Source organism: Oryctolagus cuniculus, chromosome 15 (genome assembly GCF_051225735.1).
Source record: "Oryctolagus cuniculus isolate XC-2025 breed Fujian yellow rabbit chromosome 15, ASM5122573v1, whole genome shotgun sequence".
Lineage (NCBI taxonomy): Eukaryota > Metazoa > Chordata > Mammalia > Lagomorpha > Leporidae > Oryctolagus > Oryctolagus cuniculus.
In genome coordinates, this window is record NC_142881.1 from 33638049 (window position 1) to 33665732 (window position 27684).

General features: G+C 40.7%; 1 protein-coding gene and 1 long non-coding RNA gene across 3 annotated transcripts in view; one reads left to right on the forward strand and one right to left on the reverse strand.

Annotated features, from left to right (window-relative positions):
* CC2D2B (coiled-coil and C2 domain containing 2B) overlaps positions 1–23089 on the reverse strand; it is a 116655-nt gene extending 93566 nt beyond the window's left edge. The window contains exons 1-5 of one of the 2 annotated variants that reach the window (NM_001349481.1): positions 22932–23089; positions 8617–8724; positions 8192–8236; positions 1402–1462; positions 330–406 (exon numbers count right to left, since the gene is read on the reverse strand). In NM_001349481.1, the coding sequence (NP_001336410.1) occupies positions 330–406; positions 1402–1462; positions 8192–8236 (183 nt within the window). In that variant the 5' untranslated portion in view covers positions 8617–8724; positions 22932–23089. Of the gene's footprint in view, positions 1–329; positions 407–1401; positions 1463–8191; positions 8237–8616; positions 8725–22931 lie in introns of those variants that run through there. The other variant, XM_089313399.1, reaches the window with a different exon arrangement.
* Positions 23090–23213: 124 nt separating this feature from the next.
* LOC149121952 (uncharacterized) lies at positions 23214–25337 on the forward strand. Its single transcript, XR_016222075.1, has 2 exons — positions 23214–23351; positions 24050–25337. It is a non-coding gene; the product is annotated as an uncharacterized LOC149121952 (long non-coding RNA).
* Positions 25338–27684: the final 2347 nt, after the last annotated feature.

Here is a 27684-nt window from a genome sequence, read left to right on the forward strand (position 1 = left end):
AGCTTGCTGGGGTGGCGGGGAGAGCTCCCATCCACTGGTTTACTCCTAAATACTTGAAATGCCCCCAGGTTTTCCACATGGGTGGGAGGGAACCAATCAACTGAGCCATCACTGCTGCCTCCCACGGTTTGTATCCGCAGGAAGCTAGAGTCAAGAACTGAAGCCAGGTACTCCAATGTAGTACACAGGCATATGAGCCAACATCTTAACCACCAGCTATATGCTTGCCCTTCATCCTTTTTTTGTCCAAAAAAAAAAAAAAGTTTATTATGCAATCAGTTTCATTTAAAAAGCACTTTCAAAAACAAGAAAAGTTTAAAAAGCATTACCTTAGCATTTTTTAGCTTTTCTCTTACTTTGCCTCTCAATGTCTCTATTATGTTTTGATTTTCTTCTGCATCTAAATCTATCAGGACACGAACATAATATAGAGTTAACAATACTTTCTTATCATTAAACAGCAATAGCAACAAGAGATTTAAGTACCTTAACTGCATGTACATCTAAGGATCATAACAAGTATGAAGACTGGGTCACTGTCCCATGAAAACTTAGAACCCAACACCCACGGATGTCCTTCCCCTTGCTCCATTTGGAATAAATGCATTCACCCATGATCAGAACTAAATTTTGTTTCCCTTTGTGATGACTTCTGTACCCTCTGTCACCTTCTTCTACTGCCAGTCTTTTTACTGGCCAGGGTCCTTCTTTGTAGTGAGGTCTCCCTAAAAAGGCTCAGATCAGAACATTTTTATCTTTATTTACAGCTCTGTGAGATATACAAATTGAGATATACAAATATTAAAGCTAGGTTACTTCAACCTGATTTAAATGGAAAGAAAGGAATCTGAAAGGAAGAGAAATAAGTCCATAGGCAGTCATTTTAATTATTTATGTTAGTTTTGTAAGATCAGTATAATACTTCTGACCCCTGCTTCTGTCAGCTCTAAAGGGAAATGAAATAGTTTTGTAGAGTATAACGAAGGCTCCAGCTGTTGAGTGCACTCTAAGCCATGTGTAATTTTCTGTTATCCTGTTTATATCTATTTATTCTGGCTGATCCACTAGAGGAATTGAGAAAGAAAAAGGCTGTATAGTTTGTAAACAAAAAGGTTGTATAAATCTGTGTGTGTGTGTGTGTGTATCTTTACTGTCAGTCTCAAGCACTAATGAAGTCTCCATGTTTGCAGATAGAAAAAAATGGAATTTAGGTAATCATACATATTAAGTTTTCTGTGTATTTCCTTATGTCCACCTTGATTTATCTAGGAAGTTTAAGTCCTGTTTAAACTAATTGCTTAAGAAATTTGTATTCTCAGCTGAAACCCTAGTGTGGGATTAATTATTTACATCTTTTAAAAATAAAAACCAAGAATATCAGAGTTGTGGTATACTGAGAACCTTTTTGGAGATGCTTATCTACAATTTCTTCTACTGCAATATTGTTTGTCTCTTCTGACATCTGAAAAAAAAAGTGGGGAGAGTTAATTTGTATATTTTTGCTTTTTCATTGAATATATTTTCAAATTTCGTCAGTCATTGGAACTTCATCTCCTTTAAAATACCCATTTATATCCTTTGCTTGGTTTCTTAAATTTTATCTTTTTATTAATATGTTTGAGTTCTTTATATATGGATTTTTAAATTAAGAAATTGCTTTCTTAATATAAAAAGGACAATTTAATGATAAAAGTTCAATGATTAGTTCTTAGTATTCTGTATTATCTTTTTCATGTGTCAATGAGACATATGAAATGAGATTAGACTTATTTGAGACTTATTTTGAAAATATTTTGAAAACTCAACATTATACCAGCATTAGCTATTACCTGGCTGATTATAGCATCTGGCAAAGCTGAGCACCCTTATTTTCTGAAAACTTTCTATATACTGACCCTCCACCTTCCTACCTCTCTGGTCACGTATTCATGCATCTTTCACAATACTTGTATGTTTATTGTAAGATGGAAAAAATCCATAGTTCTGTACAGTAAGTTTAATAACAATTTGTTCATTTTATTCACAATATTTGTATGTTTATTGTAAGATGGAAAAAATCCCTAGTTCTGTACAATAAGTTTAATATCATGCATCTTTCAATAGTTGCACTTCTCCCTATAGTTCGAATGCAAGTACATTCCAAGTTTTTGGAGAGTTTATACATTTCCATGGCTTCCCAAATCCATGTCTCCAACCTTGATGGCATCCCTGAATATCAAAATCATATTTCTGGCTGTTTCCCAGTAATTCTAGTCAAATGTTTTAGCATAAGAAAAAAATCAGTATTAGATTAGCGCTTCTTCAAATTATCCCTATTTGCATTATGAGACGATTCCATATATAGGAGGCCCAAAAGAGACTATTGGAACTCATTAAAGAATTGGGTTAAGTGCCAGGATGTAAAATTAACACAAAAAAATCATTAGCCTTTGTATACACAGGCAATGCTATGCCGGAGAAAGAACTTCTAAAATCAATCCCATTCACAATAGCTACAAAAAAATTAAATACCATGTAATATATTTAACCAAGGAGGTAAAAGATCTCTACAATGAAAATTATGAAACATTAAAGAAAGAAATAGAAGAAGAAACACAAAAAAATGAAAAAATCTTCCATGTTCATAGATTGGAAGAATTAATATCATCAAAATGGCCATGCTACAAAAAGCAATTTACATATTCAATACAATCCCAATCAAAATGCCAACAACATTCTTCTCAGATCTATATAAAAACGATGCTAAAATTCATATGGAAACACAAGACACCCCAAATAGCTAAAGCAATCCTATACAACAAAAATAAAGCCAGAAGAATCACAATACCAGATTTCAAGACATACTACAGGGCATTTGTAATCAAAACAGCCTGGTACTAGCACAAAAATATACATGTACATCAATGGAACAGAACAGAAACTCCAGAAATCAATCCACAACCAACTAATCTTTGATAAAGGAGCTAAAACCAATCCCTAGAGCAAGAACAGTCTCTTCAACAAATGATGCTGGGAAAGCTGGATTTCTGCATGCAGAAGTATGAAACAAGACCCCTATTTTATACAAAAATAAACTCAAAATGGATCAAGGATCTAAATCTATGATCTGATAGCATCAAATTACTGGAAGAGGACACTGGGAAAACTTGGCAAGACATTGGCAGAGGCAAAGATGTCTTAGAAAAAAACCCAGAAGCACAGGCAATCAAAGCCAAAATAGACAAATGGGATTACATCAATCTGAGAAACTTCTGGACTGCAAAAGAAACACTCAGTAAAGTGAAGAGGCAACTGATAGAATCGGAAAAATATATGCAAACTATACAATTGATAAAGGATTAATATCCAGAATCTATAAAGGGCTCAAGAAACTCAACAACAAAACAAACAATTCAGTTAAGAAATGGGCAAAGGATATGTACAGGCATTTTTCTTTTTCTTTTCTTTTCTTTTCTTTCTTTTTTTTTTTTTTTTGGACAGGCAGAGTGGACAGTGAGAGAGAGAGACAGAGAAAGGTCTTCCTTTTTTTTTTTCTATTGGTTCTCCCTCCAATGGCTGCCGCAGCCGGCATGCTGCAGCCGGTGCACCGCACTGATCCGAAGGCAGGAGCCAGGTGCTTATCCTGGTCTCCCATGGGGTGCAGGGCCCAAGCACTTGGGCCATCCTCCACTGCACTCCCAGGCCACAACAGAGAGCTGGCCTGGAAGGGGGGCAACTGGGACAGAATCTGTCGCCCTGACTGGGACTAGAACCTGGTGTGCCGGCACCGCAAGGCAGAGGATTAGCCTATTGAGCCACGGCGCCGGCCAATGTACAGGCATTTTTCAAAAGAAGAATCTCAAGTGGCAAACAGACATGTGAAAAAATTACTCAGGATCACTAGCCATCAGGAAAATGCAAATCAAAACCACAGTGAGGTTTCACCTCACTCCAGTTATAATGGCTTTTATACAGAAATCAATAAACAAAAAATGCTGGTAAGGAAGTGGGAGAAAAAGTATCCAATCCACTGTTGGTGGGAATGTGAACTAGTACAGTATGGAGATACTTCAGAAAGTTGAAAATAGATCTACCATATGATCCAGCAATCCCACTTCTGGGAATTTACCCAAGGGAAGTGAAATCAGCATATGAAAGAGTTATCTGTACCCCCATGTTTATTGCAGTGTAATTCACAATAGCTAAGATATGGAATTAACCCAGATATCCATCAAAAAAGACTGGATAAAGAAATATATAGTAAGGAATACTACCGAGCCATGAAAAAGCATGAAATTCTCTTTTGCAACAAAATGGATACAAGTGGAAACCACTATACTCAGTGAAAAAAGCCATTCCCCAAAAGACAAATACCATGTTTTCCCTGATCTGTGGTAACAAATAAAGTATCAAAATGTTTAACAGCAAAATTGACATTTTGAGATTTGATCATTGTTTACAGCCCTTGTCTCTATTTTTGAGGAATAGTGTTTTTTTCTCCTTGCTATTTGTTGAACTCATAGTGCAGGGTTAATCTTATGAGTATAAAGTAAATTGAAAGTAGATCATTGTTATCCTACACAGGAAGCAGGATACACAGCAGACTCATAGAATGGCAAATGCCCTAAACAGCACTCTGGTCTCAGAATCAGCCCTCAAGCATTCGGATCTGGCTAAAAAGCCCATGAGAGTTTTGCAGGCATGGAAAGCCAAGACACTGTGGCAAAAAAAAAAAGACCTAAATGAAAGATCTCTGCAAGTGAGATCCCAGCAGAAAGAACGGGCCATCAAAGAAGGAGGCACCTTTCTCTGAAGGTATGACTATGGCCTTGTCTAAACAGGATTGGAGTTGGTGCACTCAAGAGGCTTCCATAGCGTTGGCAGCTCATGCCAAGAGCCTCGGGTGATTACTGATGTCATCAATAAGAGTGTCGATTGTTAAATCAACAACGGGAGTCACTGTGCACCTACTCTCCATGTAGGATCTCTGTCCTTAATTTGTACTATGCAAATTAATGGTAAAACTACTACTCAAACAGTACACCATACTTTGTATGTCTGTGTGGGTGCAGTCTGTTGAAATCTTTACTTAGTATATACTAAATTGATCTTCTGTATATAAAGATAATTGAAAATGAATCTTGATGAAGAATGGGATGGGAGAGGGAGTGGGAGATGGAATGGTTGTGGGTGGGAAGAAGGTTATAGGGGGAAAAGCCACTATAATTCAAAAGTTGTACTTTGGAAATTTATATTTATTAAATAAAAGTTGAAAACAAAGTAGATCATTGTAAAAATTAAGAGAGGCAATAAGAGAGGAAGGAGAAGGAAGGGTGGGAGCATGGGCAGGAGGAAGGGTAGGGTAGAAAATGTCATTAAAATACCACTATGTTCCTAAATCTGTATATATGAAAAGAATGAAATTTGTTCACCTTAAATAAAATAAAAGATGATCTGTTATTTTCTAGCTTTTAAAAACCTCAGTATTCTTTTTTTTTTTTAAATGAAATGCTTTATTTTGCAACAAAATGTACGTAACTGGAAACCATTATACTAAATGAAATAAGGTAGTTCCAAAAAGACAGTTTATTTTTTTTTTTTTTGACAGGTAGATTTATAGACAGTGAGAGAGAGAGACAGAGAAAAAGGTCCTCCCTCGGTTGGTTCACTCCCCAAATGGCCGCTATGGCTGGCGCTGTGCTGATCCAAAGCCAGGAGCCAGGTGCCCCCCCCCCCCCGGCCTCCCACGCGGGTGCAGGGCCCAAGCACTGGGGCCATCCTCCACTGTCCTCTCAGGCCACAGCAGAGAGCTGGGCTGGCAGAGGAGCAACCAGGACTAGAACCGGTGCCCACATGGGATGCCGGCACTGCAGGCAGAGGATCAACCAAGTGAGCCATGGCGCTGGCCCCAAAGACAGGTATTGTATGTTTTCCCTGATCCGAGGTAACTTACAGTGTACCTGAAATATAATGTATTGAAGTGAAATAGACATTTTAAGATTTGATGATTGTTTACAGCAAAAACCTCAGTATTCTAAAAGTAAATTATTCTATCAATGTTAAATCCTTTTTAGAATGATAAGGATGGGACCGGCACTGTGGCTAGTAGGTTAATCCTCAGCCTGTGGCACCAGCATCCCATATGGGTGCCAGTTCTAGTCCCAGCTGTTCCTCTTCCCATCCACCTCTCTGGTATGGCCTGGGAAAGCAGTAGAAGATGGCCCAAGTACTTGGGCCCCTGCACCTGCATGGGAGACCTTGAAGAAGCTCCTGGCTCCTGGCTTCAGATCTGCGCAGCTCTGGCCATTGCGGCCACTTGGGAAGTGAACCAGAGGATGGAAGACCTTTCTCTCTGTCTCTCTCTCTTTCTCACTGTCTGTAACTCTGACTCTCAAATAAATAAATAAAATCTTTTAAAAAATGACAAGGGATATAAGTTTGGTTTTAATTCTTTTTTAAGGTTTTTATTTAATGAATACAAATTTCATATGTACAGTTTTTAGGGATATAGTGTTTCTTCCCCCCATTCCCACCCTCCCACCCTCATGGCTTTAATTCTAAAGTTAATAAATATAATAGCAAAGACTTCTGAAATAATACACACTATCCAAAACTAATGAGAAGTTGAAATAGAAGAGCAAGCAAGCGTGTGCGCGTACGCGCACACACACACACACACACACACATCAGCTTTCCAATCACAGTAAAAACACAGATTCATGTCAAAAATGAAATGATTTGGATACTATGATTTGGATATGGTTTGTCACCTAAAGGTTTGTGTGCTGCAAGCCTGGGCCCTAAAGTAATGATGTTGAAATGTGATTGCACCTTTAAGAAATGGGACCAAATGAGAGGTAACTGCTCCATAAACATGCTCGGAAGGGATTAACGCTGGTCTTGGAGAATGGGTTGGGTCTGGAAAGATTAGTTTCCTTGAGAGTGGATATATATATATATATATATATATATATATATGTAAGCTTAACATTCACTACCTCCAGTCTCTTGCTTCCTCTCATGCCATATAACTTGTCTCTTTTGTACACACTCCTATACTCATGTCACGTGATGCTATCTGCCAGAAGCCCCTCTCAGAAGCCAATGCCAGCACCAGGCTGTTGAACCACCAAAACTATTAGGTAAATAAGCCTCTTTTGTTTAAAGAAAAGTACCCAGTTTAACTTACACTATTATAGCAACACAAACTGGATTAAGACATAGAGTAACAACATGATTATAACACAACACATAATCATGAGAGCCCAGACTTTTTTTTTTTGACAGGCAGAGTGGACAGTGGGAGAGAGAGACAGACAGACAGAAAGGTCTTCCTTTACCGTTGGTTCACCCTCCAATGGCCGCTGCGGCCGGCGCACTGCGGCTGGCACACCACGCTGATCCGAAGCCAGGAGCCAGGTGTTTCTCCTGGTCTCCCATGGGGTGCAGGGCCCAAGCACTTGGGCCATCCTCCACTGCACTCCCAGGCCACAGCAGGGAGCTGGACAGGAAGAGGAGTGACCAGGACAGAATTTCGTGCCCTGACTGGGACTAGAACCCGGTGTGTCGGTGCTGCAGGTGGAGGATTAGCCTATTGAGCCACGGTGCCAGCCAAGCCCAGACTTTTTTAAAGAACTTCTGAATCCACCACTGATTCCTGTACTATATGTCACATTTATTGAATCAGGTCATCACAGACCAGCATGCACCCTTAAAACTTTCTTAAACTTCAGTATCCACCTAAGAGAATTAAAAACATGTACTTTTTTTTTTTTTTTTTTGGACAGGCAGAGTGGACAGTGAGAGAGAGAGACAGAGAAAGATCTTCCTTTGCCGTTGGTTCAACCTCCAATGGCCGCCACGCTGCAGCCAGCGCACCATGCTGATCGGATGACAGGAGCCAGGTACTTATCCTGGTCTCCCATGGGGTGCAGGGCCCAAGCACTTGGGCCATCCTCCACTGCACTCCCGGGCCACAGCAGAGAGCTGGCCTGGAAGAGGACCAACCGGGACAGAATCTGACGCCCCGACCGGGACTAGAACCCCGTGTGCCGGCACCGCAAGGCGGAGGATTAGCCTAGTGAGCCGCGGTGCCGGCCAAAAACATGTACTTTTATTCTTTATCAAGGTATAACAACAATTGAAGAAATGATGGACCATCAGCCCTGTCAAGTGATTAATAAAGGTCTCTATTTCTCAATATCACACTCACTATTTCCAGGATTCTGGACATTTTTTCACAACTTCCCATCTCCATCTAGAAGGCAGGGATGAAATATGAAGCTTAATTAGAATTACTCTGAGAGATACAGAGATATTAGTCCTATATATGTTTCACTGACAAATGAAAGTTTTTGAGCAAATCTGGGAATGACTTGATAGTTGGCTAAGACAGCATACAAATAAACAAATATTTAAGAGAATATATAAATAAATGTGTAACACATTTCTAATGTTCGTCATTACATGATGACAGACCAAAAAAGAATACGATTCTTTCCAAAGCTCCCATATTTAATATATGAATGTATGATTTGTATACAGAATTAAATATCTCATATTTATCATGCTTATCCTATATTTATAATTGAGAATTTTAGAAAGATAAAAGTCCCTATAAATTCATTAATACCTTACCTTTTTTTAAATGTCTTCTCTTCTGTTTGAGATCTTTTTCATGATGGTTCTTTTTCACCCACTTTCTAAATACACAGGAAATATTCTTAAGAATGATATATCATGTTACTGAAAGAAAACCATTGTGATGCTTCAGATAAAATTCTACTACTTCAAATTTTTAATTCAATTAGAAACAAAGAAATATACTATCAACTTTTATATTTAATATTAAGTAGTTGATCACCTTAGTATCTAATAGAAATTCTGGTTAATGCATAAAGATACGCAAAAGAAGTAAAACTGTAACTACTAGAAAAGGAAAGATAAAATTAACATTGTTGATGATATGTCTTTGTACATGGAAAGCTCAAGAGACTCGATCAAAAAATTTAGAAATAATTAGAAAGTTTTTAAGAATACATGAGAATATATGTAAAAGTCATTATCTTTCCTATATGCTAATAAGCTAGGAAAAGATCACTTTCACAGAAACAATACAAAAACAGTTTTCAAAATACTTAGTAACTGGGGTTGGCACTGTGGCATAGTGGGTAAAGCCACCTCTTGCAACACCGGCATCCCACATGGGTCCCGGTTTGAGTCCCAGCTGCTCCAATTCCGATCCAGTCTCTGCTGTGGCCTAGGAAAGCAGTAGAAGATGGCCCAAGTCCTTGGGCCCCTGCACCCACATAGGAGACCCATGTCGCTCCCCCTCTTCGTGGAGGAGCAACACAAGACCCTGCGCTGTTCTTTTGTCTGCTCGGCCCTCCCCGGGTTTGCTGCTGGTTCTTCCCGGGTTGGCTACTATCCCTTCCACCTCCGTGGAAGGGCGGTTCCCCCTGGCCGCTTTCCCCACTTCCGCAGGGGAGCGGCACACCGCCGGCCGGCTCTTCTCGGGGGCTGCACAGGTGTTCCTTCAGCTAGATGTTCCTCTTAGATGTTCCCTGGTGCATGCCGTCTCTCTCCTCCTTTATAGTCCTCCTCCGCCAATCCTAACTCGGCTGCCCACACGCCGAGTACGCTGCTCTCCAATCAGGAGCAAGTCCTACAGTTTATTGGTTGAACTGGAGGCAGCTGTGCGGAAGCTGTTTACTTCTCTCCCAGCGCCATATTGTGGGAGAGCAGATGCATAGAATAAGTCTTAATTCCAGTAACTCAGTCCAGTCCGGGCTGCTCCCCACAACCCAGAAGAAGCTCCTGGTTCCTGGCTCCTAGTTCTGGTTTGGTCCAGCTCTGGCCATTGCAGCCACTTGGGGAGTGAACCAGCGGATGGAAGATTATCTCTCTCTCTCTCTGCTTCTGCCTCTCTGCTACTCTGCATTTCAAATAAATAAATGAATCTCTTTTTTTTTGCATTTTTTAACTTTTATTTAATGAATATAAATTTCCAAAGTACGGCTTATGGATTACAATGGCTTCTCCCCCATAACGTCCCTCCCACCCGCAACCCTCCCCTTTCCCATTCCCTCTCCCCTTCCATTCACATCAAGATTCATTTTCGATTCTCTTTATATACAGAAGATCAGTTTATCATACATTAAGTAAAGATTTCAACAGTTTGCTCCCACACAGACATAAAGTGAAAAATAATAGATGATTTTTTAAATGATGATGAAATCAGATCAGACCTATTGTCATGTTTAATCCCAGTGAGAGTCAAGTTGGGAATTGCTAATCTCTTCTTCTTTTTTTTTAACAGAAGATCAGCTTAGTATACATTAAGTAAAGATTTCAACCGTTTGCACCCCCATAGAAACATGAAGTGAAATATACTGTTTGAGTACTCGTTATAGCATTAAGCCTCAATGTACAGCACATCAAGGACAGAGATCCTACATGAGGAGTAAGTGCACAGTGACTCCTGTTGTTGACTTTACCAATTGAGACTCCTGTCTATGGCATCAGTAATCTCCCTATGCACCAGTCATGAGTTTCCAAAGCTATGGAAGCCCCTTGAGTTCTCCGACTCTTATCTTGTTTAGACAAGGTCATAGTCAAAGTGGAGGTTCTCTCCTCCCTTCAGAGAAAGGTACCTCCTTCTTTGAAGACCCGTTCTTTCCACTGGGATCTCACTCACAGAGATCTTTCATTTAGGTGTTTGTTTGTTTCTTTGTTTGTTTTCCCAGAGTGTCTTGGCTTTCCATGCCTGAAATACTCTCATGGGCTTTTCAGCCAGATCCGAATGCCTTTAGGGCTGATTCTGAGGCCAGAGTGCTGTTTAGGACATCCGCCATTCTATGAGTCTGCTGAGTATCTCGCTTCCCATGTTGGATCACTCTCCCCTTTATTTATTCTATCGGTTAGTATTAGCAGGTACTAGACTTGTTTATGTGCTCCCTTTGACTCTTAGTCCTTTAATTATGATCAATTGTGAACTGAAACTGATCACTTGGACTAGTGAGATGGCATTGGTACATGCCACCTTGATGGGATTGAATTGGAATCCCCTGGTATGTTTCTAACTCTACCATTTGGGGCAAGTCAGCTTGAGCATGTCCCAAATTGTACATCTCTTCCCTCTCTTATTCCCACTCTTATGTTTAACAGGGATCACATTTCAGTTAAATTTCAACACTTAAGAATAACTGTGTATAAATTACAGAATTAAACCAGTCATATTAAGTAGAACAGACAAAAAAAAACTACTAAGAGGGATAATGTATTAAGTTGTTCATTAACAGTCAGGGCTATGCTAATCAAGTCACCGTTTCTCATAGTGTTGATTTCACTTCAACAGGTTTCCTTTCTGGTGTTCAGTCAGTTGTCACCGATCAGGGCGAACATACGGTATTTGTCCCTTTGGGAATGGCTTATTTCACTCAGCATGATGTGTTCCAGATTCCTCCATTTTGTTGCAAATGACTGGATTGCGTTGTTTCTTACTGCAGTATAGTATTCTAAAGAGTACATATCCCATAATTTCTTTATCCAGTCTACTGTTGATGGGCATTTAGGTTGGTTCCAGGTCTTAGCTATTGTGAATTGAGCTGCAATAAACATTAGGGTGCAGACCGCTTTTTTGTTTGCCAATTTCATTTCCTTTAGGTAAATTCAAAGGAGTGGGATGGCTGGGTCGAACGGTAGGGTTATCTTCAGGTTTCTGAGGAATCTCCAGACTGACTTGCATAGTGGCTTGACCAGTTGCATTCCCACCAACAGTGGGTTAGTGTCCCTTTCCCCCACATCCTCACCAGCATCTGTTGTTGGTAGATTTCTGTATGTGAGCCATTCTAACCGGGGTGAGGTGAAACCTCATTGTGGTTTTGATTTGCATTTCCCTGATTGCTAGTGATCTTGAACATTTTTTCATGTGCCTGTTGGCCATTTGGATTTCCTCTTTTGAAAAATGTCTATTGAGGTCCTTGGCCCATCTCTTAAGTGGGTTGTTGGTTTTGTTTTTGTGGAGTTTATTGATCTCTTTGTAGATTCTGGTTATTAACCTTTTATCTGTTGCATAGTTTGCAAATACTTTTTCCCATTCTGTCGGTTGCCTCTTCACTCTCCTGACTGTTTCTTTTGCAGTACAGAAACTTCTCAATTTGATGCAATCCCAATAGTTGATTTTGGCTTTGACTGCCTGTGCCTCCCGGGTCTTTTCCAGAAACTCTTTGCCTGTGCCAATATCTTGAAGGGTTTCTCCAATGTTCTCTAATAACTTGATGGTGTCAGGTCGTAGATTTAGGTCTTTAACCCATGTTGAGTGGATTTTTGTGTAAGGTGTAAGGTAGGGGTCTTGCTTCATGCTTCTGCACGTGGAAATCCAGTTTTCCCAGCACCATTTATTGAATAGACTGTCCTTGCTCCAGGAATTGGTTTTAGATTCTTGATCAAATATAAGTTGGCTGTAGATGTTTGGATTGATTTCTGGTGTTTCAATTCTGTTCCATTGGTCTATCATCTGTTTCTGTACCAGTACCATGCTGTTTTGATTACAACTGCCCTGTAGTATGTCCTGAAATCTGGTATTGTGATGTCTCCGGCTTTGTTTTTGTTGTACAAGATTGCTTTAGCTATTCGAGGTCTCTTGTGCCTCCATATAAATTTCAGCACCATTTTTTCCAGATCTGAGAAGAAGGTCTTCAGTATCTTGATTGGTATTGCATTGAATCTATAAATTGCTTTTGGGAGAATGGACATTTTGATGATATTGATTCTTCCAATCCATGAGCATGGAAGAATTTTCCAGTTCTTGGTATCCTCTTCTATTTCTTTCTTTAAGGTTTTGTAATTTTCATCATAGAGATCTTTAACGTCCTTGGTTAAGTTTATTCCAAGGTATTTGATTGTTTTTGTAGCTATTGTGAATGGGATTGATCTTAGCAGTTCTTCCTCAGCCATGGAATTGTCTGTGTATACAAAGGCTGTTGATTTTTGTGCATTGATTTTATACCCTGCTACTTTGCCAAACTCTTCTATGAGTTCCAATAGTCTCTTAGTAGAGTTCTTTGGGTCCCCTAAATAAAGAATCATGTCATCTGCAAAGAGGGATAGTTTGAGTTCTTCCTTCCCAATTTGTATCCTAATTTCTTGCCTAATAGCTCTGGCTAGAACTTCCAGAACTATATTGAATAGCAGTGGTGAGAGTGGACATCCCTATCTGGTACCAGATCTCAGTGGAAATGCTTCCAACTTTTCCCCATTCAATAGGATGTTGGCTGTGGGTTTTTCATAGATTGCTTTGATTGTATTGAGGAATGTTCCTTCCAAACCCAGTTTGCTTAGAGTTTTCATCATGAACGGGTGTTGTATTTTATCAAATGCTTTCTCGGCGTCTATTGAGATAATCATATGGTTTTTCTTCTGCAGTCTGTTAATGTGGTGTATCACATTGATTGTCTTGCGCACATTAAACCATCCCTGCATACCAGGGATAAATCCCACTTGGTCTGGGTGGATGATCTTTCTGATGTGTTGTTGCATTCTATTGGCGAGAATTTTATTGAGGATTTTTGCATCTATGTTCATCAGGGATATTGGTCTGTAATTCTCTTTCAGTGCTGCATCTTTTTCCGGCTTAGGAATTCAGGTGATGCTGGCTTCATAGAAAGAATTTGGGAGGACTCCCTCTTCCTTGATTGTTCTGAATAGTTTGAGAAGAATTGGAGTCAGTTCTTCTTTAAATGTCTGGTAGAATTCAGCAGTGAATCCATCTGGTCCTGGGCTTTTCTTTGTTGGGAGGGCCTTTATTACTGTTTCAATTTCTGTCTCAGTTATGGGTCTGTTTAGGTTTTCTATGTCTTCCTGGTTCAATTTAGGTAGGTTGCATGTGTCCAGGAATCTATCCATTTCTGATTTGTTTCCCTGTTTGCTGGCATACAAGTCCTTGTAGTAATTTCTGATGATTCTTTTTATTTCTGTGGTGTCTGTTGTTATGTTTCCTTTTTCATCTCTGATTTTATTGATTTGGGTCTTTTCTCTTCTTTTTTTAGTTAGTTGGGCCAATGGGGTGTCAATTTTGTTTATTTTTTCAAAAAACCAGCTCCTCGTTTGGCTGATTTTTTGTAATGTTTTTTTGGATTCAATCCTGTTAATTTCTTCTCTGATTTTAATTATTTCTCTTCTCCTACTAGATTTGGGTCTGGTTTGCTGTAGGTTTTCTAGATCCTTGAGGTGAATTGAAAGCTCATCTATTTGGTGCCTTTCCAATTTCTTGATGTAGGCACCTATTGATATAAACTTTCCTCTTAACACTGCTTTTGTTGTATCCCATACGTTTTGGTATGTTGTGCTGTTATCCTCATTTACTTCCAGAAAGTTTTTGATTTCTTGTTTAATTTCTTCTATGACCCATTGTTCATTCAGGAGCATGTTGTTCAATCTCCATGTGTTTGCATATGCTCTAGGGATGCCTGTGTTGCTAATTTCCAACTTCATTCCTTTATGGTCTGAGAAGCTGCATGGTATGATTCTAATTCTTATGAATTTGCTGAGACTTGCTTTATGGCCTAGTATGTGGTCAATCCTAGAGAAGGTTCCATGTACTGCTGAGAAGAATGTAAAATCTTTAGCTGTAGGATTGAAAGTTCCGTATATATCTGTTAGATCCATTTGGGCTATAGTGTCGTTTAAATCTACTGTATCCTTGTTGATCTTCTGTCCTATTGATCTGTCTATTTCTGAGAGTGGAGTATTGAAGTCCCCCAGTACTATTGTATTGGGGTCTAAGTCTCCCTTTAAGTCTGTTAACAAATCTTTTAGGTAAACCGGTGCCCTGTAGTTAGGTGCATATACATTTATAATTGTTATATCTTCTTGTTGTATTGATCCCTTAATCATTATATAGTGTCCCTCTTTGTCTCTCTTAACAGTTTTTGTGGTAAAGTTTATGTTGTCCGATATTAAGATGGCTACGCCTGCTCTTTTTTCATTTCTGTTGGCATGGTATATCTTTTTCCAGCCTTTCACTTTCAGTCTGTATGGATCTTTGTTGGAAAGATGTGTTTCTTGTAAGCAGCAAATAGATGGGTTTTGTTCCTTAACCCAATCAGCCAATCGGTGTCTTTTAACTGGACAGTTCAGGCCATTAATGTTCAATGTGACTAATGATAAGTGGTAACTTTGCCCTGCCATTTGCCAAAGAGAAGTTCTAATATATGCTTTGAATTCCCTGTGATCTTTTGCTGTGAGGTTTCCTTCCTTTACCTTCTTTCATATTGATGACCGTGTTTCTTTGTTTCTGTGTGTAACACATCTTTAAGCATCTTTTGCAGGGCTGGACGAGTGGCAACAAATTCTTTCAATTTCTGTTTGCTATGGAAAGTCTTTATTTCACCTTCATTCACAAATGATAGCTTAGCAGGATATAATATTCTGGGCTGGCAGTTTTTCTCTCTTAGTACCTGGGCTATATCTCGCCATTCCCTCCTAGCTTGTAGGGTTTCTGATGAGAAGTCAGCTGTGAGTCTGATTGGAGATCCTCTGAGAGTAATCTGACGTTTCTCTCTTGCACATTTTAGGATCTTTATGTTTCACTGTGGAGAGTTTAATTACAACGTGTCGTGGTGAGGATCTCTTTTGGTCGTGTTTATTAGGGGTTCTGTGAGCTTCCTGTACTAGGATTTCTCTGTCCTTCTCCAAACCTGGGAAATTTTCTGCTAATATCTCACTAAAAAGGCCTTCTAATCCTTTCTCCCTCTCCATGCCTTCAGGAACTCCTAGAATCCGAATGTTGGGTTTTTTAATAGTATCCTGTAGATTCCTGACAATATGTTTTAGATTTCTAATTTCCTCTTCTTTTCTTTGGTCTGACTGTATCCTTTCCTGTTCTCTGTCTTCTAAGTCCGATATTCTCTCTTCTGCTCCACCCATTCTGTTTGTAAGGCTCTCTATTGTGTTTTTCATTTGATCTATTGAATTCTTCACTTCATTATGATTTCTCATCACTATCACAGTTTCCTGTTGTACTAGTTGTTTTGTTTCATTTTGATTCCTCCTTAATATTTCATTTTCACGAGAGAGATTTTCTACCTTTTCCATTAAGGATTTCTGTAGTTCAAGAATTTGTTTTTGAGAACTTCTTAATGTTCTTATCAATTTTTTGAGATCTGCTTCTTGCATTTCTTCTATCTCATCATCTTCATAATCTTGAATTGGGGTGTCTTTTTCATGTGGGGGTGTCATGGTGACTTCCTTGTTTCTATTATCTTGGTTTTTGCGTTTGTTATTTGGCATATTGGAGATATTTGGTTTCTTCACTGTGGTGCTTTTTCTTGTTATACTATGACTCTAGATTAAGTGGACTGTCTGTTTTTGATGGAGCATTAGAGGCTTGAGATGGGTGTGGCCTGAGAGCTCTATTTGGTGTGCCAAAGGTGACACTCCCAGGTTAGGCGTGATAGATTTCTCTTTCTTTCTTTTTTTGATTCAAAAGGGAAGTAATTCCACACAGCTGAACGAAGTTGGAGGTAGTTAGCAGGCAAATGATATACCCACAGGAGCCAGAGATCGGAAGCTCTTTCCCAAGGACCACACAGGGAATCTGTTCTGCCCTCAGAGTGGGCTCAAATTCTCCTTCAGTCTCCCACTGAGTTGCCAAAGTTACGGAATTGTAGCGTCTCTGGAGAGTACTCACGTGAATTCCGTGAGTTCTCTCCCCCACCGTCTCTTTTTTCACAGTCTCAGTTCAGTAGCACCACAAATTTACTAGGTCCTAATCTCCTGTTAATTTGCCCCGCCCAGAGTCAGGTTTTTCTGCTAGGCTCAGGGCCGGTGCAGACCTGAGGTCACTCTGCTTATGACGTATGTCCAAGATGGCACCTGCTCTTTGTCTTGCTCGCCCTTGAGAGGTGAGCGGAGAGAGAGAAACCCGTGTCCGTACCAGTCACCTTTTTTTTCTCTCTCTCTCTCTCTTCCAGTTAGCCTGGTGAACTTTCCCCCCCGGGGGTCGTTCCCTCTAGTCTCCTCTCTCCGCTTGCCTGCCGGTGTCTCGGGCTATTGAGGTTCGGCTCACCTTGCGTTCCAGCACTGGTGTGTTGAGTCTGCCGCTGGTGTCCTGAACTGTGGGCTCCCACGCTCTCCACGTAGGTCCACTGTGAATCATGCGTTCCAGAAGAGTTTCTTCTGCTGTTTCCTCCCCTACTCTTCCTTGAACCTGCAGTTTCTCCACTGTTATTAAACTGTCTCTCCCCGGACTATCAGTGTGCTCCCTTCCTATTCCGCCATCTTGCCTCCTCCCAAATAAATGAATCTTTAAAAAGAAAGAAAGATGAGTATGTTTAAAAACTACTTAGTACTTCCTTCAATTAAAATATGTGGGAAACTCCCCTCTCCTCAAAATTATAAAACTTTACAGTGAGAGGAAAAAGAACCAGATTAAACATAGTCAACAGAAGTAGGGAGATTAAGATGCTATTATAATAGCCCTAATGAGAGATACATTAAAAATGCATATGGGAGGGGCTGGTGCTGTGGCTCAGCAGGTTAAAGCTCTGGCCTGAAGCACCAGCATCCTATATGGACGCTGGTTCTAGTCCTGGCTGCTCCTCTTCCGATCCAGCTCTCTGGTATGGCCTGTGATAGCAGTGGAAGATGGCCCAAGTCCTTGGGCCCCTGTACCCACGTGGGAGACCCAGAAGAAGCTACTGGCTCCTGGCTTCGGATCAGCGCAGCTCCGGCTGATGCGGCCATCTGGGGAGTGAACCAGCGGATGGAAGACCTCTCTCTCTCTCTCTCTCTGTCTCTACCTCTCTCTGTAAGTCTTTCAAATAAATAAAATAAATGTTTAAAAAATGCACATGAAAATGGAGAGAAGAGAAAGATTCATTTGAAAACTAGAATTCACAGGATTGCAAAGAAATTAGGTATGTAACACAAAGTAAATGGGGAGTCAAGACTTCCCGTGTCTGGGCTTGCTTAATTAAGAGGTAGCATTATTTTGAGTATTGATCAAATAGGAAGTAGTTGGATTATAAATTAATGAGCTCAATTTGTAAATGTTGCTGATGGATGTTTCTGGAACATTCAGTGAGAAGTCTGTAAGGTTGTTAAGAAATACTGAAAAGATTTAAAACAGATGAGAATTAGGCTCAACTTAGCAAAAGCCTTGGTTTAATCAGTAATAGTAGTATTTATGAGACTTGGTTTAATTAGTAAAAGTAGCATTTATGAGACTGACTTAATTACTCAAAGGTTATCAACATATTTACGATTCTTCCTACTAACATGCCAAGATTAGATACAATAGAAATAAGATAAGAGAGAATTTTGAATTTACTTTCCATTCTGCAAGAACTTCTAAAATCAATTTCAAATCAAAACCTGGCTTTTTAATGGCTACCTCCACAATTTTTTTTTTTTTTTTTGCTAAATGAGGGAAAACATTAGCAGTGACAGATAGTAAAATTATAATAAATTTCCAATTATCAAATGAAAAGTTGTTTTGGAAAAAACTATTCATCATTTTTTGGCAGACTGGAGATGTTCCTAACCTGCTCCTTTATCATTCCACTTAAGACATGAGTGACTATAGAAAAGATACTAGATAAACATTCAGATGTAGATGAAAATTTCATTTGCTTTATTGAAATCCCTTGCAGAAGTAAGGAAAAATTACAACCTTGTCTGTTATTTTCTTACTGAAATTCAAGTTTCTGTATTAGAAAATTTGTACCTATAGTTAAATACAATCTTTTCTTTGAGGATATTGCTAATTTACAATTCTTGCAGTAAAAGCTTTCTTCTAAAGAGTAAAGAAATGAAGAATTAGCTAGTTTAAACCAGAATCCCTGGGGATCCATAGTCTAAGCCTCTAAGAGTTAAAGCTAGCAGTTCCTTTAGCTTTTCTGACACACAGCAAACAGAATTCAATTTTATTTGTTGCCTCTTGCTTGCCATTTAGAAATCTCTCAGTCCTGCCAATTATCCAGCAGTGTTCTATTACCATGGTGATTCCTGTAATGAAATTCCTAAACCCCAGCTTATGTTGAGTATGAGTTTACACCCAAATAGGAATGTATCACTTGGACCTTTAAAAGGCTCATAAAATGTGGTTGTAAAGATCTGTTCCTAGAGAAGCATGGGATATGAAATTATGCCCTAAAAGTCCAATTTTACTTCTGCAAGCATGTCATCCCATTAATGATATCTCCAGAGAAACAGATATGATAAAATATAAAAATTTTTATTTTACTACTATAGTGGTGTTAACACATTCAGTTTTGCTGTAGAATCTTAGTTTGTATTTGCAATTAATGGAATTGAAGTAAAAAGATGAAACCAAAAGACTTAATTTTCAATGACTTTAAAGATTATCATTTTGGGGCTGGTGCTGTGGCTTAGAGAGTAAAACCACTGCTTGCAGTGCCAGCATCCCATATGGGTGCTGGTTCGAGTCCCAGCTGCTCCACTTTTGATCCATCTCTCTGCTATGGCCTGAGAAAGCAGTGAAAGATGGCCCAAGTACTTGGGTCCCTGCACTTGCATGGAAAGACCTGGAGGAAGCTCCTGGATCCTGGCTTCAGATTGGCATGGCTCCAGCCATTGCAGCCAACTGGGGAGTGAACCAGCAGATGGATGACCTCTCTCCCTCTCTCTGTGTGTAACTTATTTATTTATTTACTTACTTATTTATGTATTTATTTATCTTTGACAGGCAGAGTTAGAGAGTGAGAGAGAGACAGAGAGAAAGGTCTTCCTTCCGTTGGTTCACCCCCCAAATGGCCGCTACGGTCCACAGGCTGTGGCCAGCATGCTGCACCGATCCAAAGCCAGAAGCCTGGTACTTCCTCCTGGTCTCCCATGTGGGTGCAGGGCCCAAGCACTTGGGCCATCCTCCACTGCCTCCCCGGGCCACAGCAGAGAGCTGGACTGGAAGAAGAGCAACCAGGACAGAACCAGCGCCCCAACCAGGACTAGAACCCAGGGTGCTGGCACCGCAGGCGGAGGATTAGCCTAGTGAGCCGTGGCGCTGGCCAACTCTGGCTTTCAAATAAATAAATATTTAATTTTTAAAAAACCAAAAATATTATCATTTCTTTATGATTTTTATTTATTTGAGAGGTAGAGTTACAGAGAGAGAGAGAGAGAGGAAGAGACAGAGAGAAAAGTGTTCCATTCACTGGTTCACTCCCCAAATGGGCGCAATGGCTGGAGCTAGGCCAATCTGAAGACAGGAACCAAGAGTTTCTTCTGGGTCTCCCACGTGGGTGCAGGGACTCAATCATTTGGGCCCTCTTCTACTGCTTTCCCAGGCCATAGCAGAGAGCTGGATTGGAAGAAGAGTGACTGGGATACAAACCAGTATCCATATGGGATGCCAGCACTAGAGGCAGAGGCTTAGCCTACTATGCCACAGCACTGGCCCCAGATTTTCATTTCTAATATTCCACACTTTCGCACTTTGGGATGGAAGCCAACTTTTCTAATTTCTTAAGAAAATTCAATTCAATAAAAATTTTATAAGAAAAAGTTACAAAAAGTAACTTGTTGAGGGTAACACAAAAAATAAAAAGTAGTAACTGTATGATTTCAAATTCTTGCATGATATTTCCAAATTTTAGAAAACTTTAAATTAAATTTTGGTGAGTGGAGGTCAGTGGGATTTTTTTTCCACATTCATTTTGGATCAACAAATACCTATGTAACAAAATGTCATCCAACATAAGAGCTAAAGTGGAATTTTATACAACTCCTCAGGCACATTAGTAGAGTTCAGCTTGCCATACAAGCTCCTAAATCAATTCTAGAGGCATACAACCAAGCATAATTCCCTGATACTTGCTTTAGTTGGAATAAATGCTGATGCACTTCCTACTACAAAGCAATGTCTTCAGCACAGACTTCTTTTCCCCACAATTTACTTTAATTTGGAAATTGTATTTCAATTCACATTTTATTAGTATAAAGAGATTTTATGTCATTCATAGATACAATCTTATGAATATAATGATACTTTTCACCTTTCCTCCCTTTTTCTTTCTTGTTTAATTTTTGTGATAACATTTGAAATTTATTTTATAATGAAAGGCTTAATGCTCCACTAAAAAGAGTTCAACAAATAAAAAGCAGAAAGACCACTGTTCAACAGAAATATAGACAAGGCTATAAATAATAATAAAATCCCAATCCCAAGATGCCGACTTCACTTATATATATTAAGTTTTTTATACTCTATATGTTAGTTACCACAAATCAGAGAAAACGTGATATTTGTCTTTTTGGGTCTGACTTATTTCACTAAGCATATTGATCTCCAGTAGCATCCTCAATGCGTCCAATCTCTTCCCCACAATTTTCAACCATTTTGATTCCTTCTGTCCTTTGGTTTCAAGAGCGCTAGTAGAATAAATTACAGAAAACTCTCTAGTAAATGACATGATCCCCAAACTGCATATTTCAGTATCTAGTAATATTTCTTTGATTGTGAGCAAATCAGAAACTTATTTTTTTAATTTCACTCAAGCTATTGTTGGAAATCTTTTTAAATATATTAATGCACTTTCCTTCTTCAGCACAACTAAATTCTGTTCAAAACCCACTTTTACCTTTTTCTTAGTTCATCTGTTGTCACATGGTATGATGGATTCCATCTGAACTCTTTTATAGCAATGTGTCTAAAATCATGCTCTTCCAGACTTCTTTGTATTAGAATGACATTCTCCAAAATTAAGGTATCATTTAAAGTTATGATAAGGCAAAAATTATTTAATATATGGCAAAAGCTATCCTTTACCGATATGTGGAAATGGAAAAAGTGGATCTAAATAACAACGAAAATCTACACATAGTTAAGTGTGATACAGCAGTATTTCTCAGTAGTTTACAAAAAGTATCATGACTTCCACATACTCCATTACTTGAAAAGTCTGAAAATCAGTATATTTAACTTCAGACTTCCTTTCCAAAATGAAAAACTAGGAACAAGCAGCCTGACGATTTTCTGATCTGTGAATTTATATGTGAGTCTTTGACTTTAAAAAAGTCAACAAAGCTAAATAACTTACTGCTCTCAGGACCAAGTCCCAAGTCATCATAACCTGCTTCTGCAAGTCAAGAAAGATCTGGGTCTACTTCTCTTTTGGGGAGGCGGGCTTTCTGGTACATAAGAAACAAAGCACATGCAGATTACAAATATGTGACATTCTTACAGTCTGTATCATGTACACGCTACACAAAGCAATGCAATTACTCACAAGATAATTACAAGATTTATAAAAAAATCAATTCACACAACAACTACAGCTCCTTAGGGCCAGAAACTCGACACAAGAAAGTCCTGTGTTTATGCTCAAACTTGAAAATGTACTTCCCAGCTCAACTGGAGAGGAAGGCTTTCGTGCTCAGCTCCCCCCACTAATGCTCGTGTACCACTTCCCAACCTGATCCTTCAGCTGTAGCCTGATCAAACTCTTGGTTATACTCCCTTACACCCTCATTCTCCCATGTTTGCAACTTCCCCTAATTGAGAGCATTCCCTGTTCAACCCCCACATCTTCCAGATTTTTCCTGACTCTACCTCTTGACCTCCAATCGCACTTACAGGTCCTAGTTTCAGTTCATCGCATTCTACCTTGCGGATTCACCTTGCTGCTTAACAAGGACAAGGGCTGGGGCATGAATTGATCCCCACCCCTCCAATCCTAACCAGGTGTTCAGCATGCAGTAGGCACTCAAGAAGTAAGACGCCGCCCTGCATCTGAGGTAAATCAAGCACTGTTCTGTCAAACGCAGTGGTTTTTCAACTCTTTCAACCCTCAAAAAGGAACGACTAATGGGTCTGTCAGACACCGACTACACGTCCCAGCGGCCAGTGCCTGGTCATTCCGGTCCCGCTGGTTCTTCCCAGAGCAGAGTTCCACTCAAAGTACCGTGGTGACTGACAGGGACACGGCATTCACCTGTGGGGATAGGGCACGTTCGTTTCTCTAGGCAACCAACGCAAGGCGCACAGTTCACCACCGGCGAGAAGTCACTAACGGTCCACACGGCTCCAGGCAGCGCCCCTCACGCCCACCGCCCACTCCTCGCGCTCTCCCACGCCCGCGTGGCTCGCCGGCTGGGCGGCTCAGGAGCGTGCGCGGCGCGGCCGAGCGTGCGGCTTCGGGAAGCTTCGGTGCGCTTCCTCCGTCCCGCCGCTGGCGTGCTCGGGCTGCTGGTTAGCATCGCGGTGGTGTCTGGCTTTCTACTCTGCAGGAGTCACCGGCTTTGATGAGCTGCGGCCTGGATGTGCGTCTCGGTGCAAGAGGCCTGAGAGGGTTGCCTGGGTCGCGCGCCCCGCACTCGCTCCGCATGGTGAAGAAGAGCCGTGTGCCCATCGGGTGAGTTTGTGGGCTGCGCGCTGCCGACCGGAGCCCCGAGGTGTCCCTGGGGAGGATACTCCGGCGCCCCGCGGTGGGAAGCTTCGCCGCCGCCCGAGCCAAGGGAGAGGGCACGAGGCTGTGATGCGGCGCGGGCTCCCGCCGTGTGCGGGACATCCCTTGTTTTGCCGTCGTCACCTCTGCCTTGCCAGGACAGGAGGGGCACGCCATTGGCGTTGACTTAGCCGTGACATTGCCCAGAGTCCCCCTAAGTATGCAAGCGACTCGTGTTGTTTCCAGAGCTTGCTGTGTCACAAACTCAACTGCCATAAAATAGGGCATACAGGCAGCTGCTCGCGCATGCCACGTCACCACTGCTTAATAAACGAAATGGCTTACAAAGTTTCTTCTCCCAGTGCTTTGCCATGAGCTGAAATAACGATTTCAGGGAATTGTTCTGGAAAATTGAGCGGGAATGGTTGGGAAACTTAGGCACGTGCAGCGCGGGGCTGTGGGGTGGGCTGTCGTTCAGCCACTCCACAACCGTGTATTAGCTGCTGCTTGTGCCAGGCCTTGTGCTTGGCGCTTTAATTTAGAGAAATTTAGGAGTGTTAAACTTCGACCACTTTGCTTTTGGAGAAGGGCAAGTGTAGAACTAAAATGCTACAAAAATGATGTTCCAGGCTGTGTAGGGACCTCATGGCTGAAAATTGTTTCAGGGCTGCGCAGTCCGTCGGTTCATCATCAAGTCCCTTCATTCTTCATCAAGATGAGCCACTCAAACTTGGGTACTTGGGATGTAGGACCCCAAAAGCGGTGTCCTCTTGTGACGACCCCAGAAACACAGACTCCAGACCAGACGATGCAATAGAGCAGGAGGTAATTTTATTTCATTTGCGCAAATGGGCCCCCTACTGCTGCAAGCAGCAAACAAGTGAGAGGAGCCCCGAGCAGCTATCTCACACAGCTTTTAAAGGGCAAAACCACAAAATTAACATATTATAGGCTGGCGTAAGTTCATTGGATAATTTTCAGTAGCGGGCCTTGTATGGCAGTCTAAAAGTGGTCATGTCGGTGGAAAAGTACTAGGTCAAAGGGATACATTAAGGGAGGGGGTTTCTAGGAGAGAGGAATAGGTTGCTACGTGCCTTGCAGCTTTCTTTGTTAACCTTGAGCAAGCGTAGGGAAGGGGCTTATCTACAAGGCAGGTGTTCTGTGTATCTCTGGTTAGTAGCTGACTGCTTTCTCTGTGAACCGGTTTACCCCCCATTTCCCAAGGCCGTCTCTGGAACGGTTTGTCTCAGGAGCCCCATTTTTTTATGGTGGCTCTTGGCTCCTTTCATTCCCCCATTTTCTCTTTGAACTAATTTTAATCCTAAAATTGTGTGCCGTTAATGAGGGGTTTCAATACGGTCACTGGTGGCCAGGGCTTGATACTGTTGCGTGAGGACTAATGCCAATGATCAGCAAGCCAGGCCTTAGCATGTGGGCCCATGGCCAGCCATGGGTTTTTATATATATATATATTTTTTTTATTAAATTGAGAATGGCCTCTGTCTTAGGTTGCCCTCAGTCATCTCTGTCCTTACCCGTCATCGGTAACTCTGGCAGCTTGGCCTAGAGCCCTGTCTTAGGTTGGTACAGGATGCTGAGCGTCTTACCCGTCTTTGAGTACCATTCCAGCCCAACATTAGGTGAGAGATGAAACATACAGCCAAATATCAATTATTTTGATTACAAAGGAGGCTTGGTACGAAGTTTTAAATGATGAATCTCAGTCCATTCATACTATAGGGAAGTCAGCATAAAATGCAGAACACACGGAAGACATCCCATACAAAGTGGGAAAAGCAGTAGCAGTCCAGCCAACATTAATAACCAATGAATCCATTGAAACCCTTCAAATGAATAGTGGGTTAGTAATAAACATATGTTGCATTTTACTCTTAAGTTTATCAATAACAGACTCTATATATGGCACATTGTTAGTAATGTTAAAGCAATATCCCCCAGGTGCAGGTTTACAACTTAAATGATCTTTTTAACAGCAAGTAATTGTTAGCTGCATGGCTTAAAAGCACTCCTGAGTGAACTTGATCCAATTCTTTGGCTATATTGGATAGCACAGTAGCAGTAAGATTGATTGCTTTGGTCACCAAACATGTAAGCCTTTATAGTCCACGATTATTTCCAAAAGCCAGTCCAGGAACACTTACTACTGATGCAGCCATGGCAAGGGCAGTGTCCTCTCCTATTAGGATGACGTTGTTATTGTAGTCTTCAGGTAAAGCACGCCACTGACGTGCTCTATCCGCTGCTGTAAATACAGATGTTAGCATCAGGGCCACACGGCCCAGGGAGCAATTGCAGAAAGGCATGTTGGTTACATGGAAAAACCCATCCCTTAGGAGCCCTTGTCCCATACCAGTACTGGATCAGATCCATTCCATTGATTGGTGATAGGATCCCTCCATTTCACCACTGCTCTTTTTACAGCTGTTTTTAAGCAGTTAGAATTTAACAGAGACATCAAGAGAACATAATAGATTACTTTAACTCATTGCTTTAACAGAGGATCAGATTTTGATTTTATGTCAAAGAAAATAATTAAAGATTTTTTTTCTCATAATATTTTGTGACTTTCTCACACCTTCTGTAACTTGCTCAAACCTTTCTCTTCTCCCCCCCCCCTTTTTTTCATTCCAGTATAAACCAGCCATTAAGATAAATAATTTTTACAAATCATATTCTTTTAAAAGTATTTTTTTAACTTTTTTTTATTAAGAACACGCTTTTATGTTTGTGACCTTTTACATTAAAATGATGGTATCTGGGACTGTAGCAGTCAATGGGAGAGTAACTTTGTTTAATTCCCTGTAATCCACAGTCATTTTTCAGGTTTTATCTGATTTTTTAACATGCCAAATTAGATAATTGCTTTTAGTGATTATGGGAATCATCACTCCAGCACTAAGATAATTTTTTTATTGTTTTAGATATTTTTTCATATCCACCTGGAATTCTGTAATGTTTACACTGAATAACCTTAGTTGGCCCTGGCAGCAGTACAGGAGCTTGATATAATTTTTTTCTACCACTATCTAGCAGTTTGACTCCAAAGGGCAGCATTTTCTTTTTCCCAATTTACATTTATCCTGTACTTATTTTTCCAATTGCTTACACATGCATCAGTATGCAGATAACAAAATCCATTCTCACCTCCCCAAAGCCTATAGTTCATCCCCCTTTTCCACCGGCACTGATAGCAAAACTCAATAACTTGTGGAGGCTGTGCACTCTGTAACTTGCCATCCCAATTCTCACTCGATTCTGAGCAGAGAGCCCATTCCTTCACCAAAGAGGCGAACTGAAGGTCTTTCCAGCCAGGAACATCACAGGTTACACATGCAACTTCAGTTTTTCTTTTAAAGAAAGGCATTGCTTTGCATACTTGCGGATCCTGCCAACTATGCCAATTTGTGACAGTAAATTACTTTTTAGCTGTCTGCTGTGCACAGACTTAGTTACTTTTAATCTGCAAGAAATACGCTGCAAGCCTTGTAGTGCACACTAAAATTATTTAGAGGAAAGATGGTAAAGGAGCATAGATTAACAGAATGTTGCAATAAACATGGCTCCATTGCTTTAATGATACTATGGCAAGATGGTCCACTGATCCCTGTAGGGAGGGCCTGAGGCTGGCCCCACTTCCAGTTTCCTGAACTCTGTTTTTTAATGAATTACCTTCTTTATCAGTTTTGGAGTGACATTTATTGGCCCAATGCCTTCCCCTTTAGCACTGGAAGCAAATCCCAGGAAGAGCCTTATTTTGATTTTTGACTTTTGGACAATTTTTGTACATGTCCCTGCTGCCCACATTTATAGCACCCTCATTTATCAGGCATAGCCCTCCTTGTTGATTTTTGTAATGACATACCAAGCAGAGTGGCAGGTCCTGAATGTCCTGTTATTAATCCATTTTGTTAATTTTTCATTAAAGGGACTGTCACAGAACACCTCAATCACAGTAGCCAATTGATCATGTCCACGTTGTACTTATGTTTTGTAGAATTTACAGTACTGTGGGCATCACTAGGCAATCTTCACACAGCTCCGGAGAAGGATCCATACTGAGAATTAAACATTATTAGTAATCATCACGGGCACATTTAACATTCAGCTTGACTGCGTGTTCCCCCCGAAACGAAACAGCAGCAGCAGAGGCTTGCTCCGGCTCCCCCTTAAAGCCCCCAAGGACAAGGGTGGCTCATTGCCAAGATTTTAGGCAAGCAGTGCGTCCCATCTCGGGTCTTGGCCAGAGAGCCGAGACATGAAGCATGCCCACCTGTTTATC